The following is a 15,625-nucleotide window of genomic DNA, read 5'->3' on the forward strand; positions in this document are numbered from 1 at the left end:
GAGACACAGATACACAATTATTTCTGCGGCTTCGTCCCTTTCCTGCTGTGGGGCAGTCTCTCCCCACCCCTATTTTAGTTTTTTCTTCTGTTGCAGTCCCTGTGTTTTAGTAATTCAGCAAGGACTGTACTAACCATCAGGGAAAGTGAGGCCTTCCATTGGTCAGGGTCGACCGTGGATGTTGTGTCCCAGCTGTCTACGTGATGTGAAAGCCAGGGCAGTACAGTACAGAGAGCGAGCTGTTGCCCCTGCGGCAGGCTCCCTCTCTCCACGCAGCTGATAAATCCGAAGGGACAGGAGAGACTGATGGAGTTTGGCACCGTCAGTATTGCAGGAGTTGCCAGTCAGCGTTGAACTCACCGTATGACAGTCTTAGGGTCTCTAGCTCTGATTTATCCCTCGTGGGTCACTTCCAAAACCTCCCCCATGAGTGGGTACAGCTGCAAAGCAGTGGAGGTGTGAGATCAGAGATTTCCTTCCAAGTGAACTGCCAACCATGACTGACAAGCCCCATCCAGGGAAAGTGTGCTCTCTGATTCTGTTCAGTGCACGGCAGAAGTTACAGATAAATGACGGGTTCTCCGACAGATCTGTGCTGCTCATGATGTTTGGCTCACCTGTTGAAGCAGTGTACCAGAATGCGGCCACTGTTGCACAGAAACACCGCAGGTGAGAGCTCTGCCTGGTGGGCACCAAAGGTGACTCAGCTGCCCCAGACTGGACATGTCATGCCCCTTCACCAAAGGTGCTACCATCCTTTTACCACCCAGGACATACCCTCTTCACATTATTACTGTTGGGAAGGAGGTACGGGAGCTTGAAGACCCACACTGAACGTTTCAACATTCGGGCGGTGGGGTGTGGCTTGCATGCTGGAGTTGGTGCTGGCCCCAGGTCCACTCAAGCGGAATAGAAGCTGCTCTTGAGCCTAGTGGTACAACTTTACAAGCTTTTCTATCTTCTGCCTGATGGAAGAAGTGTGGGGAAGAATAAAATGTGTTAGTATAGAACATGCAACGTAGACATGGTAGGTCTGGTGCTTGGTAGTCACTGGGTCAAGGGGCTTGCTTCACGGCCACATTCTCTGTGCCTGTGTTTATTACTGAGTCCCGATGCCTTTGGATAGTGGAGACTCATCATGTCCTTGGCACCTGCTTTGTGTGGTGATGGTACTGCCAAGTCAGGATTATTATTGATAATAACTTATCAATAGAGCACTCTTCATACAGTAAATGTAGTTCAAAGTGCTTTACAAGGGAGTAAAAGTACAAACATGAAAATAAAAGACAAAAAGACGTTAGTTAAAAGCAAGGTTAAGTAAATAGGTTTTGGGCTGTTGGTTAAGAGTGTCAACTGAGTCTGCATCCCTTGAAGTTTTAGGTACTGAATTCCACAGTTTAGTTCAAAAAATCTGACCTGCCAATTATCTTTAGATGGCAATTGTTTAAATTTAAGAGAGCAGTGGAAAAAGACCTGAGAGCTCGAGTGGGATTATAAAACGAAAATGATTCTGTGATGTACTCTGGTCCCAGACTATTAAGAGCTTTAAAAACAAGTAAGAGCACTTTAAAATAAATTCGAAGAGATACAGAAACCAATGCAAAGTGCTGGACTGAGAATGATATGTTCCCTCATCCTGGTGTTGGTTAGAGGTCCAGCAGCAGTGTTCTGAATGAGTTGAAGTTTGTCAATAGATTGCGTGGAATGGTGAAACATGTGGAAGAGAGGACTGCCTGCTGTTGCCGCCACCTCCCACTCGGTGCTGGAGGTAGCTGGGGTGGTTGAGGTTCCTGCAGTGGGAGACTGATTTCCTGCCTGACCTTGAAATGTACCCGGTGGCCACTCACTGCTGTGTTCCCCTCTAGGGATCGGGTGAGCCTTTGCAAGCTCTGGCGTTCCATTGTCCTTCTCAATGACGTGGCGATGAAGAAGTACTCGGAAGAGCTAGGAGTCAAAGGTGAGTTGTCTGAACACATCTTTGACCAGCAGACATTGGAGCAGAATTAAGCCATTCGGCCCATCGAATCTGCTCTGCCATTCCATTATGGCTGATTTATTATCCCTCTCAACCCAATTCTCCTGTCTTCTCCTTGGAAACTTTGACACTTAGTAATGAAGAGCTTATCAATCTCTGCTTTAAGTATACTTAGTGACTTGGCTTCCACAGTCATCTGTGGCAATAAATTTCCTCCTCATCTCTGTTCTAAGAGAAAATCCTTCTATTCTGAGGCTGTTCCCTCCGGTCCTAGACTCCCCCACTACAGGAAACGTCCTCTCCACATCCACTCTATCCAGGCCTTTCAATATTCTGTAGGTTTCAGTGAGATTACCCAACTCATTCTTCTAAAATCAAGCGAGTACAGGCCCAGAGCCATCAAACATGCCTCACTTGTTAACCCTTTCATTACCAGGATCATTGTCATTGAACCTCCTCTGGAACCTCTCGAATATTAGCACATTCTTTCATAGATAATGCGACCCAAAACTTTCTCAATACTCCAAATGCTACTCTGAACTGCATCTATGATCTACAAGCTCTCTTTCAAGAACTCTTCACAACTCACGTTCTCAGTGTTATTTTTTTAATTGCACAATTTGTTGTCTTTTCCGCATTTTGTCAGACTTTGGTTATGAATACAGTAGTTTTAAGTCTATCGTATGTATTTCTTTATTTTCCTGTAGATGTCTGCAAGAAAATGAATCTCAAGGTAGAAACTTGCTGCCTGTTACGCCACTGGCGTTTAGGGCAGCAGTGAAGGTAATCCATCTCTGGTGATGTTCAGGGCTTCACCATGTCAGTATCTTCTTCTCGACTTTCACTGCTGCCACCCAAACAAGTCCCGGGTGGAGATTTGAATACCGTCGCACACGGATGTAGAAGGGTTCTTTGTTGCCATTTCTGTAACAGTTTTGTTTGGCCAGTCAGCCTTGAGCTGAACTTCTGAAACCGGAGGACCAGCGGACCACTCTTAGTCTGGCCTCTAACCTTTGACCCTGTTTGGCATGGGTGACCCGACCAGGAGCCAAAGCGTAACGCCCTGACTCCAGCTAACTACTCTCCGGGTCATTGAGGAACACAAGCCTCCAACCACAACAAGGTTATGGTCCTCATGGTGGAAAGGAATCGAATGAATTGACTTTATTACTTACATTCTTCGTATACATGAGGAGTAAAAATCTTTACATTATGTCTCCGTTCAAATGTGCAATTATAGTAGCTTATAATAAATATTATGTACAACAGAATAGCCAATATAACATAGAAATACAGTTGCGTTAGCACCAATTAATCAGTCTGATGGCCTGGTGGAAGAAGCTGTCCCGGAGCCTGTTGGTCCTGGCTTTTATGCTGTGGTACTGTTTCCTGAATGGTAGCAGCTGGAACAGTTTGTGGTTGGGGTGACTCAGGTCCCCAGTGATCCTCAGGCCCTTTGTAAATGGCCTGAGTAGTGGGAAGTTCACATCTACAGATGCACTGGGCTGTCCACACCACTCTCTGCAGAGTCCTGCAATTGAGGGAAGTACAGTTCCCATGCCAGGCAGTGATACAGCTGGTCAGGATGCTTTCAATCGTGCCCCCATAGAAAGTTCTTAGAATTTGGGGGGGCCCATACCAAACTATTTCAGCTGTCTGAGGTGCAAGAGGTGCTGTTGTGCCTTTTTCACCACACAGCCAGTACGTACAGAACACGTGAGATCCTCGGTGATGTTTATGCCGAGGAAGTTAAAGCTGTTCACCCTCTGGACCACAGATCCATTGATGTCTATAGGGGTGAGCCTGTCTCCATTCCTCCTGTAGTCCACAACCAGCTCCTTTGTTTTTGCAACGTTGAGGGAGAGGTTGTTTTCTCAACACCACTGTGTCAGGGTGATAACTTCCTCTCTGTAGGCTGCCTCATTATTATGTGAGATTAGGCCAATCAGTGTAGTATCATCAGCAAATTTAATTAGCAGATTGGAGCTGTGGGTGGCGACACAGTCATGGGTATACAGAGAGTAAAGTAGCAGGCATAGTACAGCCCTGAGGGGCAGAGGTGAGGGAACCCACTCTTACCACCTGCCGGCGACCTGACAGGAAGCCCAGGATCCAGCTACACAAGGCAGGGTGAAGGCTGAAGTCTCTGAGCTTCTTGTTGAGTCTGGAAGGAATTATGGTGTTGAATGCTGAACAGCATCCTCACATCAGCATCCCTCTTCTCCAGACGTGTAAGGACGGTGTGTAGAGCTTTGGCTATTGTGTTGTCTGTCGATCGGTTGTGTCAGTAGGTGAACTGTAGGGGGTCCAGTGTGGGTGGTAGCAAGCTGCAGATGTAGTCCTTTTACTTATTATTGAGGTGAGTGTGACAGGACGCCAGTCGTACAGACGTGTTACCTTGGTCTTTTTAGATGCAAGGACAATGGTGGATGTTTTGAAGCAGGAAGGCACTCTACAATGGGGGAGGGAAAGATTAAAAATGTCTGTGAACACACCTGCCAGTTGTGCCATGCACATCCTGAGTACTCACCCTGGGACAGTCCGGTCCCACCCGCAGCCGTGTGACTGTCCATCCGTTGGAAACAGCTGCGTACTCTATCACCAAGCTGCCGGTCACATCATCTGCAGGTCCCCTCAGGGGCTCAGTATTGGCCACGTCAAATCGAGCGTAAAACAGATTTAGCTCGTCTGGGAGAGAGGCATCGATGTTGGAAACTCCACTGTGTTTAGCTTTGAAGTCTGCGATGGTGTACAGACCTTGCCATAGGCTGCGTGCGTGTGTTGTTGGTGGAAAGTAGAGACTGAATCTTGTCTCTGTATTGTTGTTTCGCTGCCTTGATGACTTTAGCAGATCATAGCTACGTTTCTTGAGCCCTTGTTGATTACCGGCAATGTAAGCTCTATCTCGCACGGTAAGTGCTGCTCGCACGGAACTGTTGATCCAGGGTTTCTGAAAGATCCAGGAGGACCCTGACCGATTCCTGGGGAACAACATCCTCGATGCACTTCTGGATGAATCTCATGATCCCACCCGTGAACTCAGAGACATCCTCACCATGAAAGACATTCCAGTCAATGTCATCAAAGCAGTCCTGTAGCATGGAGACCGATTGGTCTCCAATATGGCCGCCTCTTGTTTCAGCATCTGCCTATACTTTGGCATCAGAAAAATGGAGGAGAGATCTGATTTTCCATATGGAGGATGGAGGAGCATTTTGTAAGCATTGCGGAAGGGAGAATAGCAGTGGTTGAGTATGCTATCTCCCCTGGATGTGCTCACCTGGATGTGTTGGCAAAACTTGAGAGAGACTTTAGGCGGCGACACTCTATTAAAGTCACCGGTGACGATGAAGACGGCCTCCGGGTGTGTATTTTCCAGTTCCTTGAGAGCCCAGCTGGCATCAGCCTGCGGTGCACTATACACAACTGTGAGAATAACAGCCGTGAACTCCCTAGGCAGCCAGAAAGGTCTACACAGCAGCACCAGGTATTCCAGATCTGGGGAACAAGAGAATTTGAGGGCGTGCACATTCCAGGGGTCGCACCAGGCATTATTAACCACGAAGCATACCCCGTCTCCTTTACCCTTCCCAGAGAGGTTTTACCCAGAACAGGGAGAACCCAGGGGGCTCGATGGCAAGATCTGGTATCTCCTCCATTAGCTAAGTCTCCACCAGGCACAAAATGTTACATTTTGTACAGGTAGTTGATGATGAGAGGTACATATGTTCTTTAATACAGTAATAGATATACTTTGAATTTTGTACATGTGGAGTCTGGACTGAAAATCCTGCTGTATCACCCGAACTCAGAGGTGCCTTTCTCATTCAAAAAAGTTAAAAGTAAATGTATTATCAAAGTACATATATGTCACTGGTATACAACCCTGAGATTCATTTGCTTGTGGGCATTCAGCGTAAACACAAAGAAACACAATAGTCAATAAACAAAACACATTCAACAAGATGGACAACCAGCCAATGTGCAAAAAGCAACAAACTGCAAATAGAAAAGGGGAAAAATGGTAAATAAATAAACAATAAATATCGCAAACATGAGATGAATCCTTGAAATTGAGTCCATTGGGTTGTGGGAACAGTTCAATGATAGAGTGGAGTTACCTCCTCTGGTTCAGGAGCCGGATGTTTGAGCTGTAATAACTGTTCCTGAATCTGGAGGTGTGGGTCCTGAGGCTCCTGTACCTCCCGATGGCAGCAGTGAGAAGAGAGCCACTGGGACATTGAGGAACAGATACGTAACCAGATTAAGGAAATGTGTAAAAATACCAGGGTTGTTGTCGCGGGGGATTTCATCTTCCCTAATATAAACTGGGATCTTCTTGGTGTAAGGGCTTCAGATGGGGCTGAATTTGTTAAGTGTGTCCAGGAAGGTTTCATAAATCAGTATGTGGATGGTCCACGTATTGAGGAGGGGCCGTACTGGAGCCCGGCCAAGTGATTGACCTCTCAGTGTGTGAACAGTTGGGGAACAGTGACCACGACTCCTTAACTTTCAGGATAACTATGGACAAGGATAGGTATGGTCCTTGTGGGAGAGTGTTAAATTGGAGTAGGGCAAATTACAGGGTATTAGGCAGGAACTAAGAAGCTTTAATTGGGAACACCATTTCTCTGGCAAATCCACTTCAGAAATGTGCAGGGTCAATTGCACAGAGTAGAGGAAAGGTATGTTCATGTTAGAAGGAGGGATGGGGATGCAAAGATAAGAGAATCTTCTGTCTGTATGCCCTTGATGGCAGGTAGGCTGGTGCTGGTGACAACCATCCTTGCTGGAACGTGGGAGATTGCGGGGTGACAGTGAAGAGGTATGTCAGATCACGGGGGTGACAGTGAAGAGGTATGTCAGATCACAGGGGTGACAAGTGAAGGGGTATATCAGATCACAAGGGGTGACAGTGAGGGGGTATGTCAGATCACGGGTGACAGTGAGGGGGTATGTCAGATCACAGGTGACAGTGAAGAGGTGTGTCAGATTACGGGGGTGACAGTGAGGGGGTATATCAGATCACGGGTGACAGTGAAGAGGTATATCAGATCACGGGGGTGACAGTGAGGGGGTATGTCAGATCACAGGTGACAGTGAAGAGGTATGTCAGATTATGGGGGTGACAGTGAAGAGGTATATCAGATCACGGGTGACAGTGAAGAGGTATATCAGATCACGGGTGACAGTGAAGAGGTATATCAGATCACGGGGGTGACAGTGAAGAGGTATGTCAGATCACAGGGGTGACAAGTGAAGGGGTATATCAGATCACAGGGGTGACAGTGAAGAGGTATATCAGATCACGGGTGACAGTGAAGAGGTATGTCAGATCACAGGGGTGACAAGTGAAGGGGTATGTCAGATCACGGGTGACAGTGAGGGGGTATGTCAGATCACAGGTGACAGTGAAGAGGTGTGTCAGATTACGGGGGTGACAGTGAGGGGGTATATCAGATCACGGGGGTGACAGTGAAGAGGTATATCAGATCACGGGTGACAGTGAAGAGGTATGTCAGATCACAGGGGTGACAAGTGAAGGGGTATATCAGATCACAGGGGTGACAGTGAAGAGGTATATCAGGTCACGGGGGTGATAGTGAAGAGGTATGTCAGATCACAGGGGTGACAGTGAGGGGGTATGTCAGATCACGGGGGTGACAAGTGAGGGGGTATATCAGATCACAGGGGTGACGGTGAAGAGGTATATCAGATCACGGGTGACAGTGAAGGGGTATGTCAGATCACGGGGGTGACAAGTGAAGGGGTATGTCAGATCACAGGGGTGACAAGTGAAGGGGTATATCAGATCACAAGGGGTGACAGTGAGGGGGTATGTCAGATCACGGGGGTGACAGTGAAGAGGTATGTCAGATCATGAGGGGCAAAGAGAAGGTGAATACCCACACAGTCTTTTTCCCAGGGAAAGGGAACCAAACTGCAGAGCAGAGGCTTAAGGTGAGAGGGGAGAGATTTAATGGGGATCTGAGGGGAAGCCATTGCGCCTGAGTAGCTTAGCGGTTAGTGTGGTGCTATTGTAGCTCGGGGTGTTGGAGTTCGTTTTCAGTTCCAGCATCCTCTGTAAGGATTCTCCCCATGCCCATGTGGATTTCCTCGCACTATCCATAGATGTACTGATTAGTGGGTTAATTGCTAGGCGTGTGCGGGTGGGTCGCTGGGCCAGAAGGGCCTGTAAAATAAAATTTTAAAAATTCACCACATTGGGAACGAGCTGCTAGAGGAAGTGGCTGAGGCAGGTGCCTGAACAATATTTAAAAGTCTCTCAAACAAGTAGATGGATAGGAAAGGTTAAAGCAAGGGTTCCCAACCTCTTTTATGCCAAAGAGTCTAACCATTAAGCCGGGGGTCTGTGGGCTATAGGTTGGGAAGCTCTGGTTTGGAGGGATATGGGCTAAGCACAGGCAAGTTTAATATTTTTATGCATAATATACAGCTTGGTAACAGGCCCTTTCAACCCAGTGAGCCCACGCTGCCCAATTACACCCATGTGACCATTTCACCTACTAATCTGTACGTCTTTGTAATGTGGGAGGAAACTGGAGCACCCAGGGGAAACCCATTTGGTCACAGGAGAAAATGCTGCTTACTGAGAACGGGAAAATTGATCGCGGGTTGCTGAATCTAATAGTGCTACAATAACTGCTACGCCTCTTCAGTGTGGATCAAGTGGGCTGTTTCTGTGCTGTATTAATCTGTAACATGGTGTTTTGGGGATCAGAGGTGTAGAATTACTACAGTAATCTTTTAATAGTTGGCACATGATCAGTTTCTGTTTGGGTGTCTATGATATCCCAGCATATCTTAACCTGCCTCTAACCTGCCGCCCCTCTTTCCTCGGCAGACTATTTCCTGTTCTGTGAGATCTTGATGCAGCGGCCAATCAACATGAAGGAGACGGCCTTCCACCTGGCCAACATCCTGACCCGTGAGGAGAGGGCTTACATGCAGGACATGGCCAGCAACCACTTCGACAGGATCATCCAGGTGTTAAAGGACCTGCCTCGCCCCATGCTGCTCGTCTTCAGGAACATCAACACCGTGCGCAGTATCAACATGGTGCTGGGCTCGCCTGTCGACCGATACGTCCTCATGGCCAAAAGGTACCGGGCAAATGCAGTGTCGGAATCTGTTTGAGGAGATTAGAGTGTACAGATATACTCCTTAGAGCAGCTGCATTCGTTACATGTATGTCAAAATATTGAACCACAGTGAAATTGGGGCACTGCAGTACTGTAACAGCGCGACCCTATTACAGCTTGGAGCGTCAGAATTTGGAGTTCAATTCTGGTATCCTCTGTAAGCAAGTCTGTACGTTCCTCCCCATCTGTGCGTGGCTTTCCTCTGAGAGTTCTGGTTTCTTCCCACAGTTCAAAGACGTACCGGTTGGTATGGTCATTGTAAATTATCCCATGATTAGGGTAGTGTTAAATCAGTGGGTTGCTAGGCGGCGTGGCTCTGAAGGTCAGGCAGCCCCGTTCGGTACTGTATCTTTAAATACAATATAAATGTGTAGTTTGTGTCAATGACTAACGCAGTCTGAGGATGTGCTGGGGGCAGCCCACAGGTATCGCCACGTTTCCGGTGCCAACGTAGCGTGCCACAACTTACTAACCCTAACTTGTACGTCTTTGATATATGGGAGGAAACGCACACGGTCACGGGGAAAACGTTAAAACTTCTTGCAGTAAGTGCTGGGAATTGAACCTGGGTTGCTGGCACTGTAAAGCTTTATGTTAACCACTACGTTATTGCTGGTGGTACCATGCCAGTGACCTCCAATTGGAGTTCAATTCCCACTGCCGTCTGTAAGGCTCAGAGTAGATCAGACAGTCCGCACAAAGCATGGGCCAAAGGATCTGTGCTGTATTCTGTGATTGGGCCAGCAGTTGTCACCTCTTCTCTCCGTCTGATCTTGGCTGCTGTTTCTTTGGTGGAGTTTTATCTAACCAACGTTGCTTGTGATTACAAGCCCATCACCCCTACAGGGGCATAGGCCAGAGTCCTCAGTCCTGCACCAGACTTTCAATTTATCCCTGAGCGTAGCCTATCTTTGAAGATCCTTCCTTTCCCAGGGATGAGGCCTGGTGGTGTTGTTGTAGCTCTGGGTTTTTACAGTTGGGGTTGCTAGCCCCATGCCCAACCCTCCTCCTGTCACAGCTGGGTTTGGGACCACCCATGGTGGTGTTATGACAAGCCCGCACTGAGTGGCATATCCTTGCAGTTGTTCTTGCCCTTGCCCCACTCCCTGGTTGTAGCACTGGAGAGTGGATTCGGGTAATGCACTGCACAGGATCGGAAAAAGCTGCTGAAGGTTGCAAACTCAGCCGGCTCCAAATTCGGGCACGAACCTCTCCAGCATTGATGACATCTTCAAAAAGGCAGCATCTATCATTAAGGATCCTCATCACCCAGCGCATGCCCTCTTCTCATAGTTACCATAAAGGAGGAGGTACAGGTGCCTAAAGACACACACGCAACATTTCAGAAACAGCTTCTTCCCCATCACCATCAGATTTCTGAATAGACAATGAAATACCTTTTTTTTTCTCTCTTTTTGCACTAAATTTAATTATATACAGTGGATTCATTTTAATCGGGACACATTGGGACCAGTACATTTTGATCCACTTAAGCAGCTGCCCCAATTAGCCAAATTTTCATGGTAATAGTCAAAAAGGTATAAAAAAAAGACTAATTACCATTTAACTGGGTAATAAGTTATGTATTTAAATGAAGTACAGAACAACTACTTATAGTTGTCCGTCGTATCCGATGATGACAGGAAACCTGTGCGGGTGAGGTTTTAAAGTGGGGTCTTCCTTGGTTACAGTGGATGCCCATGTCTTCTGTGCTTTGTCATGCCCTTCACTCTCCATAAAGCGTTGTAGAACCGCCTTCCTGGCCATTGGATCTCACTGTAGATCTCATCCGCAAGAGCTGACTTCGCTTGCTGGGACATGCGTATCCCGTTCTCACTGGGGTATGAGACCCACCAGCTACCCTAACCTGGTTTAGCCCACCTGTCGAAGGGATGTGGCCGCTGTTGCAAGCGAACAGCTACTTGGAGCCACAGGTGAGAACTGAGTATACAGTGGGGACCAAAGGTGACATTCAAGATGACTGTTGATTCCTTCAAATTCTCCGAAGTTCCTAACTTGTAGAACTAGTGAAATCGTTTCATTTTCACTCCCGGCTGTTTCTGGCATCTCCAAGCCAGAATGCTTGAAACCGCGATGAGCAAAACAGTTCTGAACTGTCTTACTGCTTATTTCTTGCCAATTATCAGTGACAAAAATCTCTGCTTTTTGAACACAAACACATGTAACTGATGCTATTTGAAATCTAAGCACTCTGTAGAATCTAATGGCCACACATACACGTGACTAATGCTAGTTAGAACCTATTCAGCAACAGTTTCCTGTCCCAAATAAATGAAGGTAATCCCAGCAATTTTCTCAACTTATTTTTGTTCTTTAAGAGTTGTCCCAAATAAGCAGCTTCCACGATTAACCGATAGCCCAATGATCTGGAATCCATTGTATATACATTTTTTCTTAGCTGTTTTTTATTATGTAATGTATTGTACTGTTCTACTGCTGCAAAACAACAGATTTCACAACATATGCTGGTGATATTAAACCTGATTCTGAATCTGCCAACTCTTGCTTAAACCTCACCCCTCCCCTTGTGAGGATAATCTTGCCTGTACTTGGAGTGGTTGATAAGTTCTGTTATGGTCTGTTACAGGCTGTGGAGGGTGATTTGTACTGAGAATTTGTGTCTGTCAGGTACAGATGCTGCCAGGGCAGAACATGACCTGCTAGTGTTTTTATTATATTCAGAGCAGAGGCTCCCAACCCTTATTATGCCATGGAGCCGAACCATTAACTGAGGGGTCCATTGTCCCCAGGTTGGGAAGCCCTGATTTAGAGATACAGCGCACACCGCCCAGCAGCCTAGCGATTTAACCCTTCCTAATCACAGGACAATTTACAATAACCACTGAGAGGGATAATAATTGAGCCATGATGGAATTGTGGAGCAGACTCCATTGGCCAGGTGGGCTAATTTTGCTCCTCTTTCTTAGGATCTTATTAACTTACTAACCAGTATGTCTTTGGTCTGTGGGAGGAAACCAGAGCACCCGGAGGAAACCCCCGCATACAAGGGAAAGAACATACAAATTTGTTTATAGAGGACCCTGGAATTGAACTCCTGAAGCCCCAAACTGTAATAGCATTGCACCAAGCGCTACACTACCATAAGATACAGGAGCAGAATTAGGCCATTTGGCTCATTGAGTCTGCTCCAGCATTTCATCGCGGCTGATCCATTTTTCCTCTCAGCCCCAATCATCTGCCTTTTCCCCATTTCCCTTCATGCCTTGACCATTCAACCTCTGCCTTAAATATACATAAAGACTTGGCTGCCACAGCTGCCTGTGGCAACAAATTCCACAGGTTCACTCCCTGGCTAAAGAAATCCTCCTCATCTCTGTTTTAAAAGGATGCCCCTCTAGTTTAAGCCTTTGTTCTCTGATCTTAGACTCTCTCACCATAGGAAACATCCTCTCCACATCCACTCTATCAAGGCCTTTCACCATTCGATAGCTTTCAATGAGGTCACCCCTCATTCTTCTCAATTCCAGTGAATACAGGCCCAGAGCCATCAAATGCTCTTCATATGACAAGACATTCAATCCTGGAATAATTTCTCTGATCCTCCTTCGAGCCCTCTCCAGCTTCAGCACATTCTTTCTAAGACAAGGGGCCCAAAACTGCTCACAATACTCCAAGTGAGGCCTCACCAGTGCTTTATAAAGTCTCAACATTACATCCTTGATGTTCTATCCAGTTCCCTGGGCTTGGATACAGTGTGTGTTTGTACCTGACCTCTGACCACACCAACCTCTGTCAGTACTGATGTTTCCCGATTTAGCAGAGCCGCTGTTCTCTGCGAATCCTGACCTCGACAAGCTGTGATAGGAATTTATTGTTAGACTGAATTCTGTGCCAGATCTGTCCTGATTTTAATGGTCTATGTACAAAATTAGAGTTAGCACAATTCTCCCAAAGACTAGGAGCCACGACCAGGTCTTTCTCTGCGTCGAGCTACTCGTGGGCTGGGCAGTGCCCTTCGGCACAAATTGTCCAGCTGGTCCCAGCTGCCCAGTTTGGCCCCCAGCTCTCTAAGCTTCTCCTATCCATGTACTTATATGTTTTGTTAGCTTTCTGTCATTTCCAACAATGACTAGAGACCCACGCAAGGGAGTTTCTAAAATGGAAAAGCGTTTCGCTCTCTCGACCTTGGATCAGGGGTGCGAGTAGTCATCACGCTGTGATCTTCCTTGGTTGCAATGGATGACCATGACTTCTTCTGAGCCTTGTGCCATTCACTCTTCATGGAGCGTTGTAGAACCACCTTCTTGGCACTGGACCTCAGAGTTGATCTCATCTGCCCAGTCCGCTGAATATCACACTGTGTTTTCACCCTGTGTATGCTCTCATAATCTCATATACCTCTATCAGGTCACTCCTCCGTCTCCAGTATGCAGACCTTCATAGTTGATATCGTATCTGTTTCCACTGCCTTCCCAGGCAGTGCATACCAGCAACCGACCACGCTGTCTGTTCAAACAAAAAATGGCCTCATACATCGAACGTAGAACAGTATAGGCCCATCGGTTCATGATGTTGTGCCAACCTTTTCAGGATTCAAGATCGTTTAATGTCATTTCCAGTACATGAGTGTAAAGGAGAATGAAATAATTGTAACTGTGGGTCTGATGCAGCTCAAGGCACAGAAGGATAATAAAATAAGCACAATAAATAAAAAAATACATACATGAGATAGCATATATACATAGATTGATTATATGTCCAATACAAATAATGCTAGGCACAGGAATGTCTGCGCATAAGGTGAATGGCAGGAAATTATAACACTTTTGACCGACTCCAAGATCAATCTAACCCTTCCCTCTTGCATAGCCCTCTATTTTTGTTTGTTATCCATGTGCCTATCTCAGACTTTCTTAATGTGCCCTATGTATCTGCCTGTACCCCAGCCCTGGCAGCGCATTGCACACACCCACCACTCTCTGTGTAAAAAAAAAAAGAGTAATTATTTCTAACATCCCCCCTGAACTTATCGTTCAGCCATACTGAATACAGCCAAACAAAACCTGTTCCTCTGTGGACAAGGTGCAAGTCACAGTGCTTACATTCATACACATCACAAGGCACACATAGCACAGTCACAGAAAAAAATAAAGCCCCAAGTTGCAGAGTGACATGTCCTGTAAATTGATGGTGCGCGGGTGTTACTGGCAAGAACACGCAATCCTCTGCAGTCTGCAGCTGAGCACGCGCACGCAATGCACCCATCGAACACTGGAGGGTAGCATCAGCGTGAAAGCTCAGTCCCCAACCAGAATAGACACTGCACTACACTCACAAAATGCTGAAAGAACTCAGCAGCCTAGGCAGCATCTACGGAAAAGAGTACAGTCAACATTTTGGGCTGAAACCCTCCAGCAGGACACTTTGCTTCACCGCTTCTGGCACCTCCTGTCCTGGACTGCTTTATACACTTCTGTCAGGTCTCCCATCATTCTCTGAAACTCAGAGCGACCCACGTTTTTCCACTTCTGCTTTTAGCTCATAACCTGTAAACCTGGCAACATCCTGGTGAAACTCGACTGCATCCTCTCCAAAGCCTCCACATTTCTTTGTGTAATGGGGTGACCAAAGTGCACACAGTACGGGCTAACCACAGTTCTAAACAGCTGCATCTCAACACCCCAACCAGCGATGGTAAGCATTGCTGTATAGATAGAGGATCCAGCTTTGGATTGATACACTGTCATCGATATACAGCCGTCACCCCAGAGTAAGGGCTGGTTACAGACTGGCTGCTGTCAGATAAAGGTTTGTCAGAATCAGAAGCAGGTTTATTATCACCGGCATGTCACGTGAAATGTGTTAACTTAGCAGCAATACGTAATATAGAAGAGAGAAAAAAATTAAATAAATAAAACAATTATAGTATATGTATATTGAATAGATTAAAAGAGGTGCAAAAAACAGAAATACTGTATATTAAAAAAAAGTGAGGTAGTGTCCAAAGATTCAATGTCCATTTAGGAATCGGATGGCAGAGGGAAGAAGCTGTTCCTGAATCACTGAGTGTGTGCCTTCAGGCTTCTGTATCTCCTACCTGATGGTAACAGTGAGAAAAGGGCATGCCCTGGGTGCTGGAGGCCCTTAATAATGGACGCTGCCTTTCTGAGACATCGCTTCCTAAAGATGTCCTGGGTATTTTGTAGGCTAGTACCCAAGATGGAGCTGACTAGATTTACAACCTTCTGCAGCTTCTTTCGGTGCTGTGCAGTAGCCCCACCATACCAGACAGTGATGCAGCCTGTCACATGTACATCGAACCATAGAGTGAAATGTGTTGTCCTGCATTAACAACCAACACTGTCCAAAGATGTGCCGGAGGCAGCCTGTATGTTTCAGCACACTTCCAGCACCCCCCAACGTAGCATGTTCACAACTTACTAACCCTAAGCCATCCGTCTTTGGGACGTGAGAGGAAACGCACGGGGAGAATGCACACAGCAGT

The 15,625-nt window shown here is 46.6% G+C and overlaps 1 protein-coding gene across 3 annotated transcripts in view; it reads left to right on the top strand.

Annotated features, from left to right (window-relative positions):
- Positions 1-15,625, top strand: part of adck5 (aarF domain containing kinase 5) — a 126,102-nt gene that overhangs the window by 98,030 nt on the left and 12,447 nt on the right. For all 3 annotated transcript variants that reach the window (XM_063044657.1, XM_063044658.1, XM_063044656.1), the window contains 2 exons: positions 1,866-1,957; positions 8,841-9,099. In XM_063044657.1, coding sequence (XP_062900727.1) covers positions 1,866-1,957; positions 8,841-9,099 — 351 coding nt within the window. The remainder of the gene's footprint in view (positions 1-1,865; positions 1,958-8,840; positions 9,100-15,625) is intronic.

Source organism: Mobula hypostoma, chromosome 3 (assembly GCF_963921235.1).
Source record: "Mobula hypostoma chromosome 3, sMobHyp1.1, whole genome shotgun sequence".
NCBI classification, from domain to species: Eukaryota; Metazoa; Chordata; class Chondrichthyes; order Myliobatiformes; family Myliobatidae; genus Mobula; species Mobula hypostoma.